The sequence below is a fragment of the Bos javanicus genome, chromosome 14 (assembly GCF_032452875.1).
Source record: "Bos javanicus breed banteng chromosome 14, ARS-OSU_banteng_1.0, whole genome shotgun sequence".
NCBI classification, from domain to species: domain Eukaryota; kingdom Metazoa; phylum Chordata; class Mammalia; order Artiodactyla; family Bovidae; genus Bos; species Bos javanicus.
This window is the reverse complement of record NC_083881.1, coordinates 51,542,078-51,565,733: the sequence shown is the minus strand read 5'-3', so window position 1 is coordinate 51,565,733 and position 23,656 is coordinate 51,542,078. Positions and strand designations below refer to the sequence as shown.

General features: G+C 30.5%; 1 protein-coding gene across 1 annotated transcript in view; it reads right to left on the bottom strand.

The window, feature by feature from the left end:
- Positions 1–23,656, bottom strand: part of CSMD3 (CUB and Sushi multiple domains 3) — a 1,469,335-nt gene that overhangs the window by 861,861 nt on the left and 583,818 nt on the right. Inside the window, exon 8 of the mRNA XM_061439111.1 lies at positions 4,957–5,034. Within this exon, the coding sequence (XP_061295095.1) occupies positions 4,957–5,034 (78 nt within the window). The remainder of the gene's footprint in view (positions 1–4,956; positions 5,035–23,656) is intronic.

Genomic DNA, 23,656 nt, shown 5'->3' with positions numbered 1-23,656 from the left:
CACTATGTTCACTTAATTAATCCCAGTTCTTAAGATATAATTGTCAAATTACTTTTGTCTATTTGAAAAGTATCTTTCAAACTACTGTTTCTGGATATCTACAATAGGTGAAAAAGTTCCCAATTTAAAATGTGAATAAAATAGGAAAGCTTCTGCATGATATATGCATTTAAGGTTTTTTAAAGTATTTAAAACTAAAAAAATAAAATAAAATAAAAAAGTATATCATCTATTTTTCTTATATTTAAGTGCATGCTAAGGTGATTCCCTGCCAGGCTCCTCTGTCCATGGGATTCTATAGAAAAGAATACTGGAGTGGGTTGCTATGCCCTCCTCAAGGGGATTTTCCTGACCCAGGGATGGAACCCATGTCTCTTATGTCTCATGCCTTGACAGGTGGGTCCTTTACCACTAGCACCACCTGGGAACACCTTTTAATAATCAAGTAGCATAAAAATGCTGGTTTATTTCTCATATCATATTTCTTATATTACCTCTCTCTTACATTACCTCTCCTGCATTAGCAGGTGAGTTCTTTACCACTAGCACCACCTGAGAAGCCCTTCTGATATTTAGATACTAGATAATTTTCTGTAGCTAGTGATGCCAAGACGTTCAAATGAAGTTAGTATCCATTCAATCACCTACTTTCACTAAATAATGCCATTCAAACAACTGGACAAATATGTATCCCTTTTACGTCTTTCAATTTGAATAATAACTTGTAAAAAGAACATGCATGCTCTTTAAAAAATTAATTACATGGACAGGGCCCTGTCTCTTGAAAAGAGCATGACTATGGGAATATTCCTTTTGCTCTGATCTTAATGATAATAATAATACTGTTATTATTATCATTACTACTGCTACTACTAATACAATATGAATCCCTTTCCCCACATATCAGTGGGAAAAAAACAGAGAGGAGAGCAGAATTTTAAAATTTTAAATTTAATTTAAAATTAAATTTAAATTTAAAATTTTAAAATTTAAAGCAAAATTTTAAAAATTGGATGAATTGTCATTTCACGTTTAACATCAAAGTATGTTTGTTATATATGTATTTATAAAATATGCTATAAGAATCTTTTTGCACAATATTATACTATGTTTTAGCTTGAAAACACTACAAAATCAGTCAATATAAGAATGCTGCTGCTGCTGCCGTTAAGTCGCTTCAGTCGTGTCCTACTCTGTGTGACCCCATAGACGGCAGCCCACCAGGCACCCCCGTCCCTGGGATTCTCCAGGCGAGAACACTGGAGTGGGTTGCCATTTCCTTCTCCAATGCATGAAAGTGAAAAGTCAAAGTGAAGTCACTCAGTCATGTCCGACTCTTAGCGACCCCATGGACTTCAGCCCATCAGGCTCCCCTATCCATGGGATTTTCCAGGCAAGTGTACTGGAGTGGGGTGCCATTGCCTTCTCCGCAATATCAGAATAAAATACTATTATTATAAGCAAGTTTTCTGAACCATCCAATTTTATATGGGATATAATATTAAAAAAAAGTGGGCAAGACTAAGTTCAATCAATTCAAATTTTTACATATAAAAATATTTTATTTTATACATTAAAAATAGTTTTTACTTTATTTGTAAATCTATTATCTTTGATAAATAACAAGATATAGATAGAGACTACATAGACTTCAGATACCAAAGTTGGAAAAATAATTTGAATTAGCCATTTAAACAATGAAATGCTTCCCATGAAAACTGTTGCAGTCTCCTAAATCTCTTATTAATTTACTCCTTAGTTAAAAATTAAAGGTGCTATTGTGGGAAGACACACTTTGAAAACGTCTGTAGTTCATGTCCTCTATAATTATGCTCATTTCTGGAAATGCTTGTGATAGAATTGTTTTTTCAAATAATATAAGCTTTATTATTTTTTTTCAAGTGAATGTTTAATGTCAGATAAAAATTGTCTTCTTTGAAAATTTGGTCCTGTTTTAAATAAATGATTCAAAGAGATGAAAACCCAAACGCTTACTTGATAACAAGTATATAATAATGATAAAAAATTAAGGCATTATAAATTTCTCTGTGATCAATAATAGATAATATATATTTTAAACTATTAATAGTTACTAAACATTTAAGGAAAAATTATAGAAAAATAAAATGTAAAATTATATTTGTTTATTACTTTGTGACTATCAAAGAATTGACATAAATAATTTTGTCTTGTTGAAAATGGAAGTATTTATATTCAAAAATAAAAATAAGAAAGCTCAAGAGTATATTTTACCTCCTACATAAGCTGTAATGGATGAATGCAAAATTTATTTTAAAATTATGAAGTAAACATTTTTTGCTTTATGAGTAATTTTCTTATTTCTGTTTCAATAATTGTATTCCCGACAATATAAAGGATTTTTTTTTAGTTAAAAAATAAAAAAAAAATATATATATATATATATATTTAATTAGGGTTTATTTGTCTCCCCAGACACACTCATGTCTTAATCCCCTTTTGGTTCACCCTCATAATCACTCTACAAGAACAATGAAAATAATATGAATGTCCACTAAGGCAATGTACCAAGTATAAAGAGCTACATATATCTTTTTTTTTTTTAACTAAATAAATTTGGCATGTAACATTGTTTAATGTTAAGGTATATAGCATGTTCGGAGAAGGCAATGGCACCCCACTCCAGTACTCTTGCCTGGAAAATCCCATGGGCAGAGGAGCCTGGCAGGCTGCAGTCCATGGGGTCGCTAAGAGTCGGACACGACTGAGCGACTTCCCTTTCAATTTTCACTTTCATGCATTGGAGAAGGAAATGGCAACCCACTCCAGTGTTCTTGCCTGGAGAATACCAGGGACGGGGGAGCCTGGTGGGCTGCCATCTATGGGGTCGCTCAGAGTCAGACATGACTGAAGTGACTTAGCAGCATACAGCATGTTATTATGATACATGTAATATAATTGCAGGTGATATAGATTTATATACATCTTAATTCCTTGATAAATCTCAGATGTTCAGTAATAGCCTGATTTCCCCAGGACATGGAAAATTTTGAAGTATGAAGCATATAAAATAACATTTGTCTAGCCAAAATGAGGAAAAGGAAAAAAGTAATAGCTTATAATTCTCCTTAGTTTCCAAAATAAATACATTAGCCACACAAAATATTGAGGGAAAAGTAGTAAACAGAATTATTTAAGTCTGCAAACATTTATTTCATGTTGACATGATAAAACTTGATGTGTCAGAATAATTTCATCTAACAAAATTTTTCTGTTCATATTTTCTATTATAATAAAAAATTTTTTATCTCTGAATGTATCAAATAGTTATACTGAAAATATTATAGATTATTTATTGTTCTTAAAAACTAATATATCTGTTTTGAAAATATGTTTTAATCCTAAAAATATAACAATGTAATTATAACAGATTTATGCTGTTGTATAGCAGAAACCTGGTGGTCTTCTTCCCTCGTGGCTTCGTGGCTCGGACGGTAAAGCGTCTGTCTACAATACAGGAGACCCAGGTTTGATCCCTGGGTGGGAAGATCTCCTGGAGAAGGAAATGGCAACCCACTCCAGTATTCTTGCCTGGAAAATCCCATGGATGGAGGAGCCTGGTAGGTTACAGTCCATGGGGTCCCAAAGAGTCAGACATGACTGAGCTTTCACTTTTCATGGCAGAAACCAACATAAAATTGTAAACACTATAAGGCAACTTTCCTCCAATTAGCTAACTAAATAAACAAATTAAAATAAACAATAAATCATTATTATGTGACTAAATACTTTGAAATGAACTGTCTAATGCTTTCCAAACAGGTAACCCAATTTGAGGATTTCCTACTTATATTTCCTATGTTTGGTTTCATATTCTCAAATCTAACAAAATGTGAAAATCATATATTAAAATTAGAACACTTTAAAATATTTGATACCAACAAGCTCCAAGTTTGCTTTTGATAATTGCTGTAATTGCTCAATTATGTCACTTACTGTTTCAAATAAAACTCAAATATGGGGGTAGAATCTTTATCTGATATAGTAAGTGATTGTTTTATAAATAGTTTTAAATTCATTTCATCAGATCATTTGGAATTGAATAAAAATAAATAATGCTAAAATACATATATTTGCTAAAAAAGAATAACATGTATTTATAAGAATTAATCTTATTTATTATCAATAAGGCATTTTAGAAATCAGATGTGGTGTCATAAATGACTTCTTTCAAAATTTATTATATGTATCTATAAACTACTATTGATTAGTATTGACAAATGCATAGCTCTCTTAAATGTTTTACTGTATGTTCATTTATATTCATATAACAATGAATATTCTAGTTTGATGATTCTTAATCTGACACTTATGGATGAACTTCAGATGATCTATAAATCCCTGAATATTAAGCAAAACTGTGTATTGGGGCACACATAAATATATGTAATTCAGTTCATTTCATGAGATTTTTCTAAAAAAAAAAATTAGTTAGTTCATTTACAAAGTTCTTGACTTAAAGGATTTCTTTAAATTAACTCAAACTAAAATATCTTTTCCCCGTAAATGAAAAATTGCTATTAAAAATCTTCCCTTACAAAAATAATTATGTTGAAATGTAGATATGTTCAAACAGAAATTCCTACAAGAAATCATCAATTTAATGGTTTTTACTCATTTTTTAATCTCACATACTAGAATTAGAAAACTAGAATGTTATCAACACGCTAGATCAAAGAGTTTTTGTTTTTTACATTTTGAAACAATCTGAGCTCCAAAGTTTACCACATTAACCTAAAATTCAATATGCATTTAAATATAAGAAAATATTGAATAATAACCATGCATGTTATATAGATATTAATGCAGTTAATTTGCTAAATACACAAACGTTTTTATAAAACACACAAACAACATAGACAACCACAAACTTCACTCTTGCACTAGAGAAAGAAACAAAAAAAGGAGTACACTCACAGATAGAAAACTTGTTGCTGTTGTCTTTCCCTGGAAACAATTTAAATCCTCTAGATTTAAAATCTATGGCCTTTTTCACTAGTTAAGAAAACAAACAAAAACATGTATCAGGATACACAATTCCAAAATGAAATTCAAGTTAACAAATTTTGTTAGCAAGGTATTATGCAAGTTAAGAAACTGCTTTCTTAAGCCTGATATAGGGTACCCGGAAGAAAGTAAAGGAAAAAAATAGCAATTTGATTACTAAGTAGTAAAAATACCAAGCAGTATAAAAATTTTAAAGGTTCTATAGGGAGAATCCTGCATACATATATAGGTACTTTTAAACACTAATGAGCTTTTGTAGAAGAGGAAAAAAAAAAGAAAAATTAACTATCATAAGTCATTTGAATTCATCTAATTTTATGAAAAATTAAACTAGAAAAATAAAAATACTGATATAAAAGTGGGAAGAATTTAACGAACCTGCTTTTTTAAATAAACTAATGTATTTTTAAAGTAATTTAGCTTAATTTAAATATTAGGACACATTTAAGAAAATTACATCATTGAAAAAACTTTAAATGTATTTTGTTATTTCTTCTGATAAGCATTTCCAAATTTCATAAACACAGCTTTTGAACAATGATCGATGTTCAGACTATATTGTATGAAATTTATGAAAGTGAATCACGACTTTTTGGATTTCATCTAAAATACGTTGCTACTATTTTTGATATTATGATATTAAATCAACATCATAAGAGGCTAGCATATTTCACTGTTACTAAAGCAGGTATGACTGGATTTGCCTAAAGAAACACATAAACTCAACAAAGTAACTTGGAACATTTTAGAAACATTTTTTCAAGTATTTTAGTATTTTAGATGAAAATATTATCCTTTAAATGTAAATTACTTTCTTAACTACAGCTCCTATAAAAGTGATAAACTAGTTCAGAAGACTACTTTCTACTTTATTTAAGTTTTAATGACACCAAGTGAAAAAAAGTCAAAGAAATTTTAATTAAAACCTCATTAATTAAAAAATGTTATGTAAACTGATCAAATGATACATTTAAATAACAATTATTGTGTTTAAAAACACAGGAACAAGAATGCAAGGGATATATTTAGCTTCCTCAATTATAATTTGAGTTGCTTTACATATTGCTTTTTATGGGGACTACAGATAGAAATGATAGCCTGAAACATTTTGGCAATTAGGTTTTGTTCATTCCATGAATTTGAAAACAGTAAAACTGATTGCTCTTTGAAGGTTTAAAGTGATCATTACACTAATTCCTACTTGCCATTTTACCCAATTAGTTCAAATGAAGGGTATTTTATTGATTTTGAAGCATTTTTAAGGTTTTTTTCTTTTTTTTCCTGGTCACTAACTTTAAAAGTACAAAGGTAGAGACAGAATTCAATGGCTTACTGAAATATATAGTTATGAGCTACTGATACATAATATTAAAAAAAAAAAAGATGAAAATGATCCTTGAAGTAGGATTTAAAAGATCTGATTCTTTAGTACCTATTGATTTTGGACAAGAATCTGCCTTTTTATCTCAGTCTTTTCTCTTAAAATAAGTAGTTAGGACTAGATGACTAGATGAGTGTTTTACAATTTTGAGATTCTTTATCCGAGGCCCTTTATTTAGAGTAAAAGAATGGCTCTATCTTTCTCAGGTTATGTTTTTTGTTGTAATCCTCTTACACACCCCAACCCCCAAGGTAAGCTGAAGTTTAGTCCTACTGTTGTATTTGGCTGGTTGCTTTAAATTTAGTTCTGCTGCTTGTAAATTTTCCTGCTATCTGAAAATTATTTTTAACAAAATTTGCATTTTGTATTTTGAGGCATAATTCTAGATTCTCCTGATCTAAACATGAATTATAAGTAGAAATTCTACCTCTACTTTTCTCTACATTATGAAATTAATATTACAGAGGGGTTGCAAAATTTCACAGTATTTTTAGCACATATCTGAAATTCTTAAAGAATAAAGAAAACATGAAAAGATTATAAACTCAAAGAAGAAAGTTGAAAAAGAAAAGTCCAGAGGCTCAAAGAGCTCAGTTACTAGAAATAGTGAATTATGAAAACTACTCTGTGTGAGTGTATGTGCGTGTATATGTGTGTAGAAATGAGGTTTATGTAATGTTCTTACATTTAAACTTGATTATTTGGCTGTCAGGGACAATACCTAGCTAAGAAAATGCCATCTCAAACCAAGAAGTTTTAAATAGCTTCCTGGTTCTGAAGGGACCTGGCCTTATTTTTTAAAAGCATCTATTTATCAATTTTTATTGAAGAAAAGTAAAAAGTAAAATAATAGTTGTAACACAGATGCAGAAGATGAAAAGCCAGGAGAATACCCGTTTTAAGAGATAAAAAGGAGTGAATAGAAATATAATATAAAGTTTAAATTAACCAAAAATTTTAAATATGTTAAACAGTAAACTCATAATTTAGATAATTTTATAATTTCAACACCAAGAGCATATCACATATCTTTTCTTGAATATTAATAAACTGAAAGGACAAATACTGCAAGTACCAATTGTAAGATATGCTCTAAATCATAAATCAGTGAGATGTTAATTTTCAAATATATGCCATAAAAGATATACTTATTACATTTTACAAGGTATATGTATTAAATATTGCCATGATATCAAGAATAAGTGCTGCTAATCATCACATTTATCTAATAAAATTAACCTAACTTTTTCTACAGGTGTATTTCAGCTATAAGCATGTCAAATTTATTTTATCATACAGATATTAAAATATGTTGTATATCATTTTTAAAATGATAAAAGACAATGTGCTGCTTGTGTTGATCTCTTCCACTGTACTGTGAGTTTCTCAAAAGACAGCATTATTGTACTTAAGAGGTTTTTGTTGCACAAGTATATGATTGAATGTATATATGCAATATTGTAAATTCTATTTCACTGAAGGCATTTTGTTCAGATAGTTTCCTTCATTAGTCATGAATTAGGAAGAAAAGAAATGAATGTTCAAGATGAAATATTTTTATGTGAAAAACTTTTTAAATAAAAAAACTATGCATGTTCTGATAAATTTTTAATATATTTCATTAAATGCAAGACATGTAGACATATGCAGAGATCCATCACCTTCATTTTTTTCTGCTTTTCACTTTTCACATGCTAAAAAATTTTGTTCATTTTCACTTATTACTTTTTTGGTTTGATCATGCCATATTTAACATAATGAAATATTTTTTCATAAAATAAATTTATAAAATTTCATAATTTTATATATTTCATAATTTTTCATATTATTTCATAATATTTTATAATATGGAAAATATCTGTCAGAAAGGAATATAGAAATATCTGTCAGAAAGGCTCATAATCAAATCCATCTTTTTAGTTGTAAGCCCAAGACACCAAAAAATATTTTGTTCTTATAATCCTCATTTATGCAGTTTTAAATCACTGTAGAGAATTATCATTGCAGTATTTTCCAGATCAATATTGTTCTGTTATTTTCACAATGAATTTTAATTTATAAAATGGATTTTAAAAACTTACCAAAATACTGATGTTGTTTGGTGTTACATAAACCTCAACTAACTTCCATGTTAATCACCTAAAGTCACTTATTTAAAATTATTAAAGTTACAATGTCTTATTAAAAATAATCATATATGTCCACATATGGATAATGTGCTAGATTTTGTTTCAAATATCAACACTTTTGTGTGTGTGAAGCAGGTGGCATATGAGCTTGTTTTTATGTTAGAGAATCTTCATTTGTAAAAACAAAGTACTGGCGCCACTTTTAACCATGAGGAAACTAACCACATTACATAAATGTACTAAAAGGAATTCAACCATCAGGTGGAGGTTTAGAAAAGATGATCTTCAAGTGTTCCTTCTATCACTGAGCTTCTAAAACGTAGTCATAAAACATTTCATGGCTTCAATTTTCTTATTTTAAAATTGATACACTCTTTACTATATAACCTCAAAGTCACACACCAATATTTTTTTTTTTATTTCACTGCTATGTATATACAGTGAAAACTTGTAATTTTTGAGAACATTTATCTTTGAAAAAGAAGAAACAGACATGTTTAGTTTTAGTGAGCAGAACATTCTTTCATTGGAAAATACTGTTTCAGATTTGTATGTAATTCCTGTAGAGAAACACTGGCCACTATTTATTAAGTGTTATCTGAACATCTAAAAATCCTTTCATTTTCTACTTAAATTGTATTTCAATACAACAATAAAAATAAAACAAAAGCAAAATTCTGTTTATTTTAATCTTCCAAATTTGAAGTAGGCATCTTGACTATAATTTATCTTGCAAGTTTCAATAAGTTCATTGTAAATCTGTGATTAAGTGAGAGTATAACAGCCCTTCTGAAAAGGAAAATAATTTTTTTTTGAAAGAGTTTGAATCCTTTTGCTTGGGGGGTTATTTTTGATTCAACTTCTCAAATAGACGATGAGTTTCTCTCCTTTTAAAATTAGATATATAATTCCTACTTTTTATTTTGAAATAAGTATCATTATGCCTTTATCTTTATATTCAATAAATAAAGTATACTAATAAAATTTTGCCAGTTTTTGTTTCAGTTATCAAAATTAACTAATGTGTGTTCATATGTGTGTGTGTGTGTATGTGTTCCAACTTGAGAACATGGCTCATCTCAACATTGACAATAGATCCATTTACATGTGCAGTAAAGAAATTCAATCACTTGGTAGGGATTTTATTACAGATCTTTAAAGCAAAGCCTGTTATTAGTAGTATTTCTCTCACTGGATCAGAAGTTGGGAAACCTGTGTTCTAGTCCCATAAGACATGGAACAAGTTGTTTAACTTCTCTATATATTCCTAAGAGACTCACTAATTTACCCATAAGTATTTAGGTATAGAATTTAGAGCAAAGGAAGAAGGAAAGACTAATCAGAAATTCCAATTCTATCTCAAAGATTAAAATTTGTTTAGAGACTATAGAAGTAGTTTACTATGTTCTGAAAGTAAGTTTCATTGGTTTGAAAGTAAATGGTGGCTCCATGTTACAGGCCTACAAACGTTAGCACTGGTTTTTGTTTGTTTTTTCCTACATTCTACACTGGTAGAATACTTCTTCATAATATATGTAACATGAAGGCTGATAATTGATCATTCCATCCCATATTATCATTAGAAGAAGAACGATATGGCAAAACCAATACAATATTGTAAAGTAATTAGCCTCCAATTAAAATAAATAAATTTATGTTAAAAAAAAAAACTACACTGATGCCAGTAAAAATTAGGTAGTATTACTCTGATGCTCTTTACTATCTTTCATGTAAAATTTACCACTAGATATAAATTTCTTAGAAAAAGAATATTAGCTTTGTAAATATTTCTGTAGTGTAATTTTAGAAAGTGACTAAAGGTATGTTGCAACTAAATCATGTTTCTGGCCTATACAGTAAAAAAGTATAGAAAATTCAGCAGCATATTAGTAAGTGGTTCATGAGTGTTTCCAAAAATATTTTATTTTAGAATATGTTAGAAGAAAAGAAATAATACTGGCTTCCATTTGATAAGAAAATTAGTGGTACAATGAAATATGTTCAAAAACACTGAAAAATCATTTTTAAAGACTTACATTTTAGGGATATGCAAGATCTAAATATTTTCAATTTAAAATGATAGATTAATTAATTTTATAAGAAATAATGAATATTAAATTTTATAACTACTTTAATATAATGAATTTTACCTTTTAAAAATCACTAGAGTTAAGGAATATAGTTTAGATACTTAATATGTTTTAAGTCCAAAACATCTATTTATGCTACCCCACTAGCTTGTGACTAGCACTTATGATCCCCTCTTTTTAGTTGAAAGAGAATTTACAATCATATATTGTGTTATATACTTAGATTCTACAATAAATACCAAGAATCAGGACATGGAAAAGTTCAGTAAATGTTAGCTATTTAATTATTTATAATTTTAAGATCTGGTCATTTTCAGAAGACATTTCAATTAGGGATGCACTATCATAAAATTTTTCAACTATTCTGTGTTATGTCTTTTTCACTGTTTAAGGATGTTATACAAATTCATAAATTTTCCCTGGATTTCCAACTTTAATTTTATTTTTTTATATCAAGTTATAAGCCCCTCCAAATCCTTTGGCCAAACTAGTATATTTGGTATAAATGTATAGAAACATTCTTAAATGTTAATATATAATCATAACAGTTCTTACAAACATATGTGTAGGTATTCAGCATAATTTATGTCATTCTTGTAACAGGCCCATTTTCATTTTTACAAAAGATTCTAAGGCTATAAAGTATCAAAGTTATAAAAAAAATCAGCCTGAACCATAAATCTTTGCAATCTTATTTTTCAACCACTTAAGACTAAGAAATAAGTCTAAAATTTTAAAAACTGAACCAAGTATAAGTGTGAAAGAAGACATCGTATAAAATCAATTTGCTAATTTTCATAGGTCTTCCAGATTGAATTAATGTTGTTACTTTTTATTCAATAAATAGTGGATGCTAATTATTGGATAAAGATTCTAAAATTTGTATATGGGCTTTCTTCTCTTCAGAAATGGAACAACTTCAGAAATCCATTGCACTTAAGTAGACACCTGCAGATGCACACACAATGCTTGGCGTAACAGGTCTTACAGTTATGGTGTGCAATAAAATGTCAGGATTATAAGAAAAACGTGGGATTTTTATATACTTTTTAGGGATTCTTATAATTGGCATAACAAAAGTTACCATATGGAAACAGTTACCATTAGTATGGTTCACAAATACTTGTAACACTTTTACAACTGTCTCAACCTTAATTTAATTAAGTTTTAATCTTCATTTTCTAACGGCTTTAAGTGAACTTTTAAAAATTATCTTTAGGTCTACAGTTAAATATTAAGATCCACTCAATTCAATCATTTTCTTATGTACTTTTTTGTTTTGATATCTTATGATTTTTGAATGATAATTATTTTATATATCTTTTATTTTTAATTTTTTCTCTTTTCACTAATTTTACTAAAATATAATTTTACTATAAAGTGTAACATAAAGAATGATAAAATTCAATTTTTCTTTTTTTTTTTGTCTGCTTAGAATGCTTCTGGTTTTCACATGAAAGCCTTAGAAAATATGAAGATTAGGCAAAACTTCTCAAATGATCTCTAGAACAAAAATATACCTGCAAGTTTATAATGTTTTTTAAGTTAAAATGAATGAGGTAATTTTATATCACATATTTGTTTTATACATAATGTCAGAGATCATTTATCTATAGTATAATGCCTTCTAAGTTGAGACTAACTGAGAAAGAAGCCAACTGTTTGAATAAGAGTGACCATGAGTAATGCATATCATAAGCTTGATGGCAGTGGAATATATTCTTCCACTACAAATTTCTTAAGTACACTGAGTAAATTTTAAATAAAATATCCAGAAGACGTTATTACTTTAATGAGCAACAATATTTCCTCTTTCTTCTGATATAAGATTATTATAGTCTATCTAAAGTTCTTCACGGAGGCTTGATATCTCTACCGATTGTTTTAAACAAGCATAGATGGACTCTGACAGTGTATTTGACACAGGGTTATGTTGCTATAATCATGGCTACTGAAGACAACAAAGCACTCTCAGCATAACTTATCTATGTTCTTCTCACAGCCCATCCATACCTTTCCACATCTATTTTATGCCTTGCTACGTGCTTTTCCAGATCTAGTCTCCTCATTCTTTGTACATTGGTTGACCTGAATAGGCTACATCCTACTATACAAACTGTGGCATTACATTAGCAGCACCAACATCAACTAGGGACTTGTTAGAAAAACAGATTATCAAGCCCTCCCAGACTTAATGAATTAAAGTTAGCCTTTAACAAGACCACTATGTAATTCTTATGAACATTTAAATTTGAGATGCTCCAGGCTCTATCAACAGACTCCAGAGAACTCCAGCAGGAAGATGGAGGGAAGAAGGAAAAGTAGGATCAGGATTGTTCTGAAAGGCCTCTCTGACTATGCTAACTGGAGATGGGCCCTTAACTGAAAGTTACTAGTCTTTTTTATGCCATGCATATATATCTCTATATATATCTGTCCAACATCTCTCCCTTCCTTCATCCCAATGGGTAGGGAATAATGACAGCCTAGTTGCTTCTATCCTAGGTGCATGATCCCTTGTGGTTCTTTACATATGCTTATTTACAAGTAATCCCTTTGTAAATAAACCTTCCTTGAATTAGCCCATATTCAATAGTTTCCCTACAGACTCTATAGATATACCACTGGTACAAGGAAATCATTAGAGATTTGATTTTTTTCAGATACTATATTAAACATCATCTCTCAATTTGTTTAAAATGACTCTTAAACTTAAATAGATAATATCTAAGTAGAAATAGGAATGGTTATTGCTCATCATTCTACCACTGGTTGCTTACTTATTTCCTTACTTGTTTTGAAATCTAGAACACACATCTTATGCCCTTTCTAGCAATTATTTCCTCAAGAAGCATAGAGCATTCTCAAGGGTAGAGGATATAAAAAGGAAGTCAAGTGAATTAGCTGGACTGAATTTGGAGAGTAATTGAAACAAAGGTAAAACTGGCAAGAAAAATAAATGTGGGACTAACAGAAACCTAAGATGGACTGGATACTACACATTATTTTAGTAATAACTTATACATGAGATCCATATGAACAGAGCTAAATACAGCTATATATATCAGCAGTTTCCATAATTCTCTTTCAATATTGCATTAGATTATATGCTCATGCTCACTCTGTTGCTTCAGTCATGTCCAACTCTGCGATCCCAAGGACTATAGCCTTCCAGGCTTCTCTGTCCATGGAATTCTCCAGGCAAGAACACTGGAGTGGGTTGCCATTTCTTTCCAGGGAATCTTCCCCACCCAGAGATCAAACCTGCATCTCCTACACTGCAGGTGGATTCCTTACCGCTGAGCCACTAAGGAAGCCAATTAGACTACATATTTTATTTCTAAGGAAATCAGCTATGTAAGAAATTTAAAACTCTGTGCTAATTGTTTTCTTACTTTGTTCACACACCTTTATCCGATAAAACTTTTAACGTAACTAAAGCGTATTTGCTTCTTGTAAAGGCTCCAGAAGTGGGCAGTATCAGTTAATGGTTGTGTGTCTAAAGCATAGGTACTCTGTCCACTGTCTCATTTAAACACAAAATAGCCATTCAAAATGGGATTATTTCCCTCCTTTCTAGATGTAAAAATGGAGAAAGGTAAAGTAGATTGCCCAATACATATACTAGTAAAATACATTCATTCATTTGACTTTAAAACTTCAGTCCTAGCATCAACACCACCACCTGACCATGAATAACAGCATTTCATATATCCAGTCAGAAATAACAACTGAAATATATCCTGGGAAATCACAAATGGACTGGATTAGTTTACTCTATCCACATTATTTTTTTTTAATGCAAAGCTAATAATAGAAAAATTTAAGTAGTCAACAATATCTGATTTTAAGGATGGTTTACTTTAGTATGGAGCAGAGCCAGTTTCATTTACTGAATTTAATACTAAATAATATTAACTATTAACTGATAGTGCCAGGCATAACCCCATGGTGTGAAGCCTCTCGATGTCTTATTTTTAAAGTTTTAAACAGATGAATAAACAAGGTGTAGCAAAAGCCAACTGCTAGGTGAAACTCAAATTACCAAACAGTTTTGTTTTGTTTTTTTAGTAAAATCAACTTTGGCTCATTCCTTTCAAATGGAAACGTAAAGGAGAGTTGATGACTGCCACTGTTCACTGCTTTCCACCCTCCTCACTTCCTGAATGTAAGCCAACTAAATGAAAATTTTCTAATTTGTCTGGACAAAATCAATCTAGAAATCTCTCACACTTTAATCGCATTTGGTATTATGAAGAAATGCCATTTGAAGACAATTTAAAAAAATGAAAATCAAGCATCAACACTAAAAAGCAACAGTCCATGATTTAGAATACAAATGATTAGATAGGAGGAAAAAAATACACTATGCAATGCACCCCAAACCTAACACCATGCTGTTCTGCCATATATAAAGGTTCTTCTCTTCCTAAAATTGTGAAGCTTAATTGTGTGATTTCACACTGTGCACAGCAGGGTAGCCATATGCTCTAGAAAACTATATGGAGGGAAGCAGCTTGCTGCAAAAGTGGGTGAAAATGCCCCAAAATAACTCTGAACAAGATAAAAATGTCTAACATAGGACCATACTTTCATACTCCAAAAGGCAGAGTCCACTTTGGCACCAGCTTTGAGCACAAATAGAATGTCTAGCCCCTTCAAAATACTTTAACAAGGAAAAAAAAACCACAACCCCACACTCATTGTGACCATCTCATTCACAGGCAAAATAATTAGCTCTGATAACCATTTGGGGAAGCCAGTTACACATAAAATCATTGCCATCTTTGTTCTTTAAAGTTAAGACTCTCTTTCTTTTATGCTATACATATTATTTCCCTTGTTTGCTCATTCTATAAAAAATGAGATATGTTAATATAAACAATAAGGTATCAAAACCTCGGATAATAATTACTGGTGAGCATAAAAGTGGGGCTGAAAATCTAAAAAAAATAATACCAGTTATGAAATAACATCCCTGTTACAAGATGACAGTTGCAGTTAATGTGAAAAGATGTATGCTTTCTTAGGCTTAAAGGAAAACACTGGGGTTATCGGAAGTACTTAAAATCTCTGCACAGGAATAACTCAAAAGCATGGCTTGAGGAGTAGCATTGAATAAAACTGTTAAAATGATTATTTGCAGATACATCATATAAGAAAAAAACAAATTTTCATGCTTAATATTGTCATAAAGGTCCTCAGTAATTTTGGAGTAGTTCTATCTAGTACCTTTTAAGAATATAAAATCTGTTACCAAGCAATTTCTAACATTTTATTTTTTCTCTTCTTTCTCCCTAAATACAACTTATTCAGCAAAATATAAAAGTATATTTACTGTTATGAATGACAGTTTTCATAATTTCACAAATGTGATGAAATATGGAAATGAAATATGAAGATGACATTCAATAAATAATTATGTATTTAAATCATAAATTGGTACATTTTGGGACATGGATTTCAATTGCTACAAGTATCAACATTAACACAATTTTCAACAAAATAATATGATTAGGAAAATAGTCAAGAGAACAATGCAAAAAACAACATAAAAGGATAAGATATTGATAAAGAATGCAACAGTCAACATTTATATATAGTATACCCACCTAAATGTTATCAGTTCCTTATGTGTTAAATATATATTTACTCTAACAGTGCCAAAGTTCTTACACAAAAGACTAATAGTTAATTTAATAAATGAAAGTACGTTAAAAATCATACTTAACCAATTTTTAAATGTCATAAATGTTGTATCTTGTTATTATTTATGATAAACATTCATGAACATTAATACATCAAATAAACTCATAAAGAAGGACATGGGAATTTGAGCAGGCTAGTGCAAATTCATCATTTATATAAAATAGAAGATGCATATTTATTCAATCATGAAAATTTTTGATTTGGCAATCAATTTCTGTATCCTGATTTTCACTATCTTTTGCTTCCACCTATCATACTTTCAAGATTTGAAACATGTTAAGTAAAAGTAAAACCTTGTTTTTTTCTGTTATTTGATAATACATTTAAAAATAATTTTAAGATATGGATTTAGGGTAAAAAAAAGCAATAAATGAGTTAAAATTAGGCTTGAGAATGCTTTCATCAATTATTCATCAATTTTTTTTCCAGTAAAATCATAAGTAAGGTAATCTTCTCAGTCATTCCTAAGGGTTGACAGAATTAATTATTGTCATTAAGGTTCATCTGGAAAATCCATCTGCTGTAAAATATCCCTTCCACTAGTTAATCTCCCACCAGTATAGTCATTTTTATAGAAATAACTTTTATCATATTATCTGAGATGGTTTATTAACATTGTAAATATTCTAGTGGAGAACAAGATTTCATGGAGAGTGGCCAGTTATCATGTACTGCTGGGTATGTACTGGTCTCTCTCCATAATTATAAACCTCATGTAAAATTTTGCTAATCAGTATATCAGTAGAATCTTCAATCTTGTTAGAAATGCAGAATCTCTGATCCCATCAAAAGCCCATGAAATCACAATATGTATTTGAGTAAGACTGCAAGATGATTTGTGTACACACTGAAGTTTAAGAACCATAGTCTAAGACTTAGACTCCAAAATATGTATTAATCATTAATTGCACATCTGTATACCGTTCTAGTTTGTCTGCCTGCTCCTGCTTACTTAAAATTTCTTATGTGTGTGCATGCTTAGTCACTCAGTCATGTCCAAACCTTTGTGACCCCATGGACTGTAGCCCACCAGGCTCCTCTGTCCACAGGGACTCTCTAGGTAAGAATACTGGAGTGGATTGCTATGCCCACACCCTGGGATCTTCCTGCTAAAATGATGTCTTATAAAAAGTTATAGTAGATAATATAAAGTCCACCAATTGCTTCCTCTCTCATTTAGATTAAAATAAATCTCTTTACCTAGGCCTCAAAGCCTATAAAGTCTAATTCCTGACAGTTTCTCAACTGATCTCCACTTTCCTTTTTTTTCCACTGAATTCCAGGCACATCAGGAGAAGGCAATGGCAACCCACTCTAGTACTCTTGCCTGGAAAATCCCGTGGACAGAGGAGCCTGGTAGGCTGCAGTCCATGGGGTCGCTAAGAGTCAGACACAACTGAGCGACTTCACTTTCACTTTTCCTTTCATGCATTGGAGAAGGAAATGGCAACCCACTCCAGTGTTCTTGCTTGGAGAATCCCAGGGATGGGGGAGCCTGGTGGGCTGCCGTCTATGGGGTCGCACAGAGTCAGACACAACTGAAGAGACTTAGCAGCAGCAACTAGGAACATCAGGCTTTCTTTTTTGCAAGCAAAACTCAAGCTCTTTCTATCTAGTTGTTTTCTCTGCCATTAGGTAGTTATTTGCTTATTTCCTTGTCTTTTTCTCCTCATTTAAATATAAACTCAACGAACCAGGTTTTGTTCAATGTTGTATAAACAAAGGACTAGAATAAAATATGACATGCAAATAGTCAGTGAATTTTTGTTGAAGAAAGAAACAAAGAAAGCAATAAGGAAGAGAAGTAAGGATGAATGTATAGAAGGAAGGAAGAAGGAAGTGAAGAAATAGCAGTAAAAGAAAGAAAGAAAAGGAAAAGGAAAGACAAAAAGAAAGTAAGAAAAGAAAGGAAAGGAAGAAAGGAGGCAGAGAGTGGAGGGGAGAGAAATGAAGGGGAGGGGAGGGAGGGGAGAGGGAAAAGGAAGGGAAGGGAAGGAAGGAACAAAGGAACGGACAAATGAAAGAAAGTCTTGATAAAGAACGTGTTGGAAATTAATGTTAAAGTTAATGTTGGACATTAACTACCTAAAGTTAGGTCCTCAAATGAAGAGGTTCTGGAACTTAAGGCATATATTTGGCAGTTGTCCTGGTGAAAAATGTTTATATGGCTGAGTTCCATTAACTGGGATAAAGAGAGTACCAATCCAACTATCTTGATGGTAGTGTTGGCCACTTCTATGCTTGCTTTAATTTATCTCTCTCTACAATGAGATAACCATAAAGATAAGTCCAGGTCAGTTCAAACCTCAAGAGAAAATAGAAGATGATGATAAATCGATCAATTAACGTATGAGATCTCTGGATAGACACTTGGATTAGAAGGGATAGTGGTGGTCATATCATTTCAATACTTTAATGCTTAAATACTTTTCAAATACCCAATTTGTCCATCAAGCTATGCTTATATATCTTATCAGTGACTTAGGAATTTGCTGCTTTCTGAAGCACACAATCTATATTTGAACAGAACTCAGTGTTAGAATAGTTTTCTCTATATTTTGTATCTTCCTGTGGTTTCATACACGAAGTTCTAGAACCTACAGCAGAATAGGTTTGATCTCTCCTACGTATAACATATTATAATTTTAAAAGGCATCTATAACTCACCCTAACATTCTCATTCTGTAGAAATTATTTCTCTTAGAATTGACCAATAATTTTTTACTATTATTTTATCTCTATACTTTTCCTTTGAAAATAGAGACTATATTTTAAATTTTATGAACTTAAGCTTATATGCTTAACCATTGAGATAATATGTGTAATAAGCCCTGATACTTGATAAACACATATCAGTATCCACAAAGATCTAAGTAACCATCCATAAATTAATTTTCTCATGGTGATGCAGCATATGAAGATTAATAAAAAAAGAATGTTTTCAATTTATAAGTCTATACTCTATAAAGATATTAATATATAGTTTGAAAATAGGTACTTTCAAACTATTGAAAAGACTTAAACTGTATTTTACATATGGCCAAATAACCTATTAGTGAAAGGCACCTACTAGGCACCCAAGAACTGTTATTTCTACACAATAGAGTTTTTGTCATATTACAGTCCACTGTTTTAAACAAAATGGTTACCTATCATAGTATGTGACTTTTGAAATAAACTGGAAATTCAATGTAGATTGTATATCTGATAGTATGTTGTTTTCCTCTTTTTATTGAGCAATGTAAAACTCAGATGATGTTACTTGAAAAAAATATTGCTTATGATATTTTTTTTTTTAATTCCTGCTTTTGTTTGGATTAAAATTGCTGACCTAAAGTTAATAATGTATGCTGAATTAACTGTTCTTACCTTAAAGTTGAAAACAATTAAAAATTCTACTTACAAGCCAGTAATTAAAATAGATTTTCTTTTATGCTGCCCTTAGGGAGCGGTTATACATCATACTAAATTTCAGTTAAATATAATTTCATGTTACATTATGTGCTGTGTTTAGTCACTCAGTCATGTCAGATTCTTTGCAGCCCCATGGATTGTAGCCTGCCAGGCTCTTCTGTCCATGGGGATTCTCCTGGCAAGAATACTGGAATGGGTTGCCATGCCCTCCTCCAGGGCATCTTCCCAAGTCAAGGATCAAACCCTTGTCTCCTGCAGTGCAAGTAGATTCTTTACCATCTGAGCCACCAGGGAAGCCCTCCTTACCTTATAAACTAAGTTAAAACCCTGCTCAGTTCTATTAATAAGATCATTAGCTATTATTAAATATACTGGAAGCATTTGCTACACTACATCAAAATAAGTACCATCAATGGCAGGAAATGCTGATGACACATATTTGACTACACAAGATGATACAGTCATCTAAATTTCTAAGGAAAACAATAAAAGAGTGTTTATAATTATTATATATGTATATGGGAACTTTTTAGAAGAATATATTGACACTTTTACATGAAAGTACCAACTACCAAGGTTGCTTATTAACAGCAGACAGGAATTGTCTACATACTAGGGAAAAAAATAAATCTCATTCTACTGTATTATGTAAGAAAAACAATGGTTTAAAAACTTATCTAGAGTAAAATACATTAAATTACTATTTTCAATAATATAAATATTAAACTCTTGAGGAAGAAAACCCAAATATGGTTGTCATCTATATTACTTTAACCTTAATATCACCTAATAAAAGGGTCTTCATGCATTAAGCCTTTATGAACCTTGAGTAAATAGAAGGATGAATGAATACTAGTTTATCAGTATGAAGATTGGATTTTCACATGGCCTTTTTCAGATGACAATTTCCTATAAGAAGTAATGGTGTTGTAGTAAATAATCTAAAAGATTCCATCTATTTTAAAATATAAAATCCTAGAAATTAAGGACCCTTTACATAATGTTTTAATCATACTACATATTTCTTACTAAGTCAACGATGAATTAAAACTCTTGGAGATATAATAATAAATTATGGTATTTAGAGATTGTTAGAAAAGGTATGTTACATAAAAATTTATAAATAATTTCAAAAAAATTCTTATACTTCAAGCAACAAACTATTCTGATAGAATTTAAAATATCACTAGATACTATGGTATCTAATTTTAAACATCTGGATAATCTATAAACTAAAAAGATCAATTGTTTTTAGGTTTATTTATATAACTGCAAATAATCCTTTTAAGGAATGCTGAATATTTCCTTTACTTATTTTGATATACAGTCATCATATATCTATTCAGCACATTATCCACTTACAGCAATTTTTATATATCTTAGTAATATAAACACAATTTACTAGTTGAAAACTTCTGTTCATCTCTCAAGAATTTGTAAAAACACCTTATTTCTGTGCAGCCTTTCTTGACTTTTAACATTTAGAGGCAATTGATCCCTCTCCTTTACTTAAGTAACGTTAAAAAAAAAAAAAAAAAAAAAACACTGCTCTGGCAATTTTTTTCATAATAAGCTTTCCTTTATAAAATAAGTTATATAGACTATTCCATAGTACAGCCTGAATTGCACATTTTTATACCTCTACTACCCAGAGCAATGTCACATAGATAGCAAGAGTTAAATATATTTGATGAATAATAGTAAAAATAAACACAATTACTATCTACTGAACATAAGCCAACAACTGTGCTAAATTCTTTCACATAATTATGAAATACCTACAGGTAGCTACTCTCAGTTACCAAGAAATTGCAGGTTCTAAAGCTGAAGTTATTGTTCAAAATCATACACATAATAAGGGGTAGAGTACAGACTCAGCCTAGCTCTCTGACCTCAAAACTAACCAATAATAGTGGGCAATTTGGTTTTGTCTTTACACTGGGAGAAAATACTTGAGGTTTTTTGGCATTTCCACCTAATACTGTGTTTAATCCTCACTATAACCCTAATATAATACTACAATACTATTTTACTGATAGGGAAATTCAACCCTAATATTTCATGTGACCTGAAAAGACTCTCATGCACAGTAGGTGAGAAAAGTAGACTAAAATCCAATCAATAAAATAAAATGTTCATTTTGAAAACTATTGGGCACTAATAAACTGTGGTGTTAACATACTATTTAAAGAAGATTTAAACCAACATTCTTCATCAATATTTTTCTCTTTTCCTTCTTTTATTTTATTTCATGTCTAAGACTCTTTTCAAATGGAAAAAATCAGAAGGGGTTTTCTTTCACTGAGAACAAGTAGAAACTGAAAAAAAAAATTTTTTAGGAACATACCTTAAATTGAATTACTGATGCTTAATTATAGTACTATAGGAAAAATTATTTGGGGCAGAACCCTACAGAGATTGAAAAACCTTTGATAAATATTCCAAGTTTTTTTTCAAATTATTCATTAATTGTGCAGCTTTTATAATAAATTCATTACAGTGACTTAATTTTTCATAAATTAATATGTAGACTTTTGAGTCTATACACTTAACAAATGCCAAGTGCCACATACTAAGTGCAATTTCAGTGTTTATGTTTTCTTTGTTTTCATAGTGATAATACTAAGTACTTTAATTGCCTCAAGTTATTAAGAATAGACAAATTAGGAAGTAGCAATGACCAAAAGACATCATAGACATGAAAGTTTAATTGCAGTGTGAATAGAAAAAAAAATGAAAAATGGACACGATCACAGTGCAAAACTTTGTATGCACTTGTAGGCATCAAAAAACCTATGCTATCACAATCTCTATTGTATATATGCTTTAGATGATAGTTAATCTCAGCAAAATAATATTCATAATATTACATTAATATTTATTCGTATATAGTTTACTGACTTTATTATTTTGTGTTTATCAATAAATTTTCTTTGATTTTATAAATGTAAAAAGGCCATAAGCAAGGCATTTATATCTAGTTTTACTCTGTGAATTTTAAGTAGTAATATAATAAAAAGCAGTATTTCATTTTAAGTTTGTAAGAATACTTTTGGTTTTCAAAGGGATTAAAAACATTGGTTATTATAACTATAACAAAATAGCTATTTTTAAATTGAACTACATGAACATTTGATTATATTGAAAAATATAATTTTTAGCCTTTAAGTAAGCTGGATGAATATTCTGGCTAGTGAAATTGCAAATATTTATTCATCAGTTTACTAAATATTATCTAAATATGTCTGTGAGTCAGAAGCTGTTCTAAGCACTGGGAATGAACCATGAACAAGACTCATCCTCTCCCTACCTACAGGATTTAAAATGGTGAGTTACAGCAGGAAAGTCTAAATTTCAAGGAATTGACAATTTCAGCTAAATCTTGGAAAAGGAATTAGAATGACTTGGTTGAAAGGAAGAAGGAATAGCTTATGGGACTAGCCTGAGGCAAAAAAGAATATGGTACGTTTGACAAGCTAAAAGTAAATCTGTTTGGCAAAAAACAGTGATTATCAGAGCTGCATGAGATGAATTTGGAGATGTAGACAATAAAACATAAGAGGATCTCATGGGTTATCATCAAGTTTGGTTTTATTCCCAAAGTCACTGGGCAAGTCACTGGGAAACCAGTGGAAGCTTTAAAGCAATGAAGGAATGTGATCAGGTTTTCATTTTTAAAAGTTAATTCTGATTACATTGTGGAGAATGGAATAGAAGAACAGGACATTTTTTTTCTTTAAAATATCTAGAAAAATTAGGCAAGTTAGTTTTGCATTATCTTTATTGACTCATCTAAAACATCAATTAAAGGACTCACTGCCCACATATATCCTATATCTCCTTTAGTACTCCGCTCAGCCATGAGATTTACAAAATCTTCCTTGTCC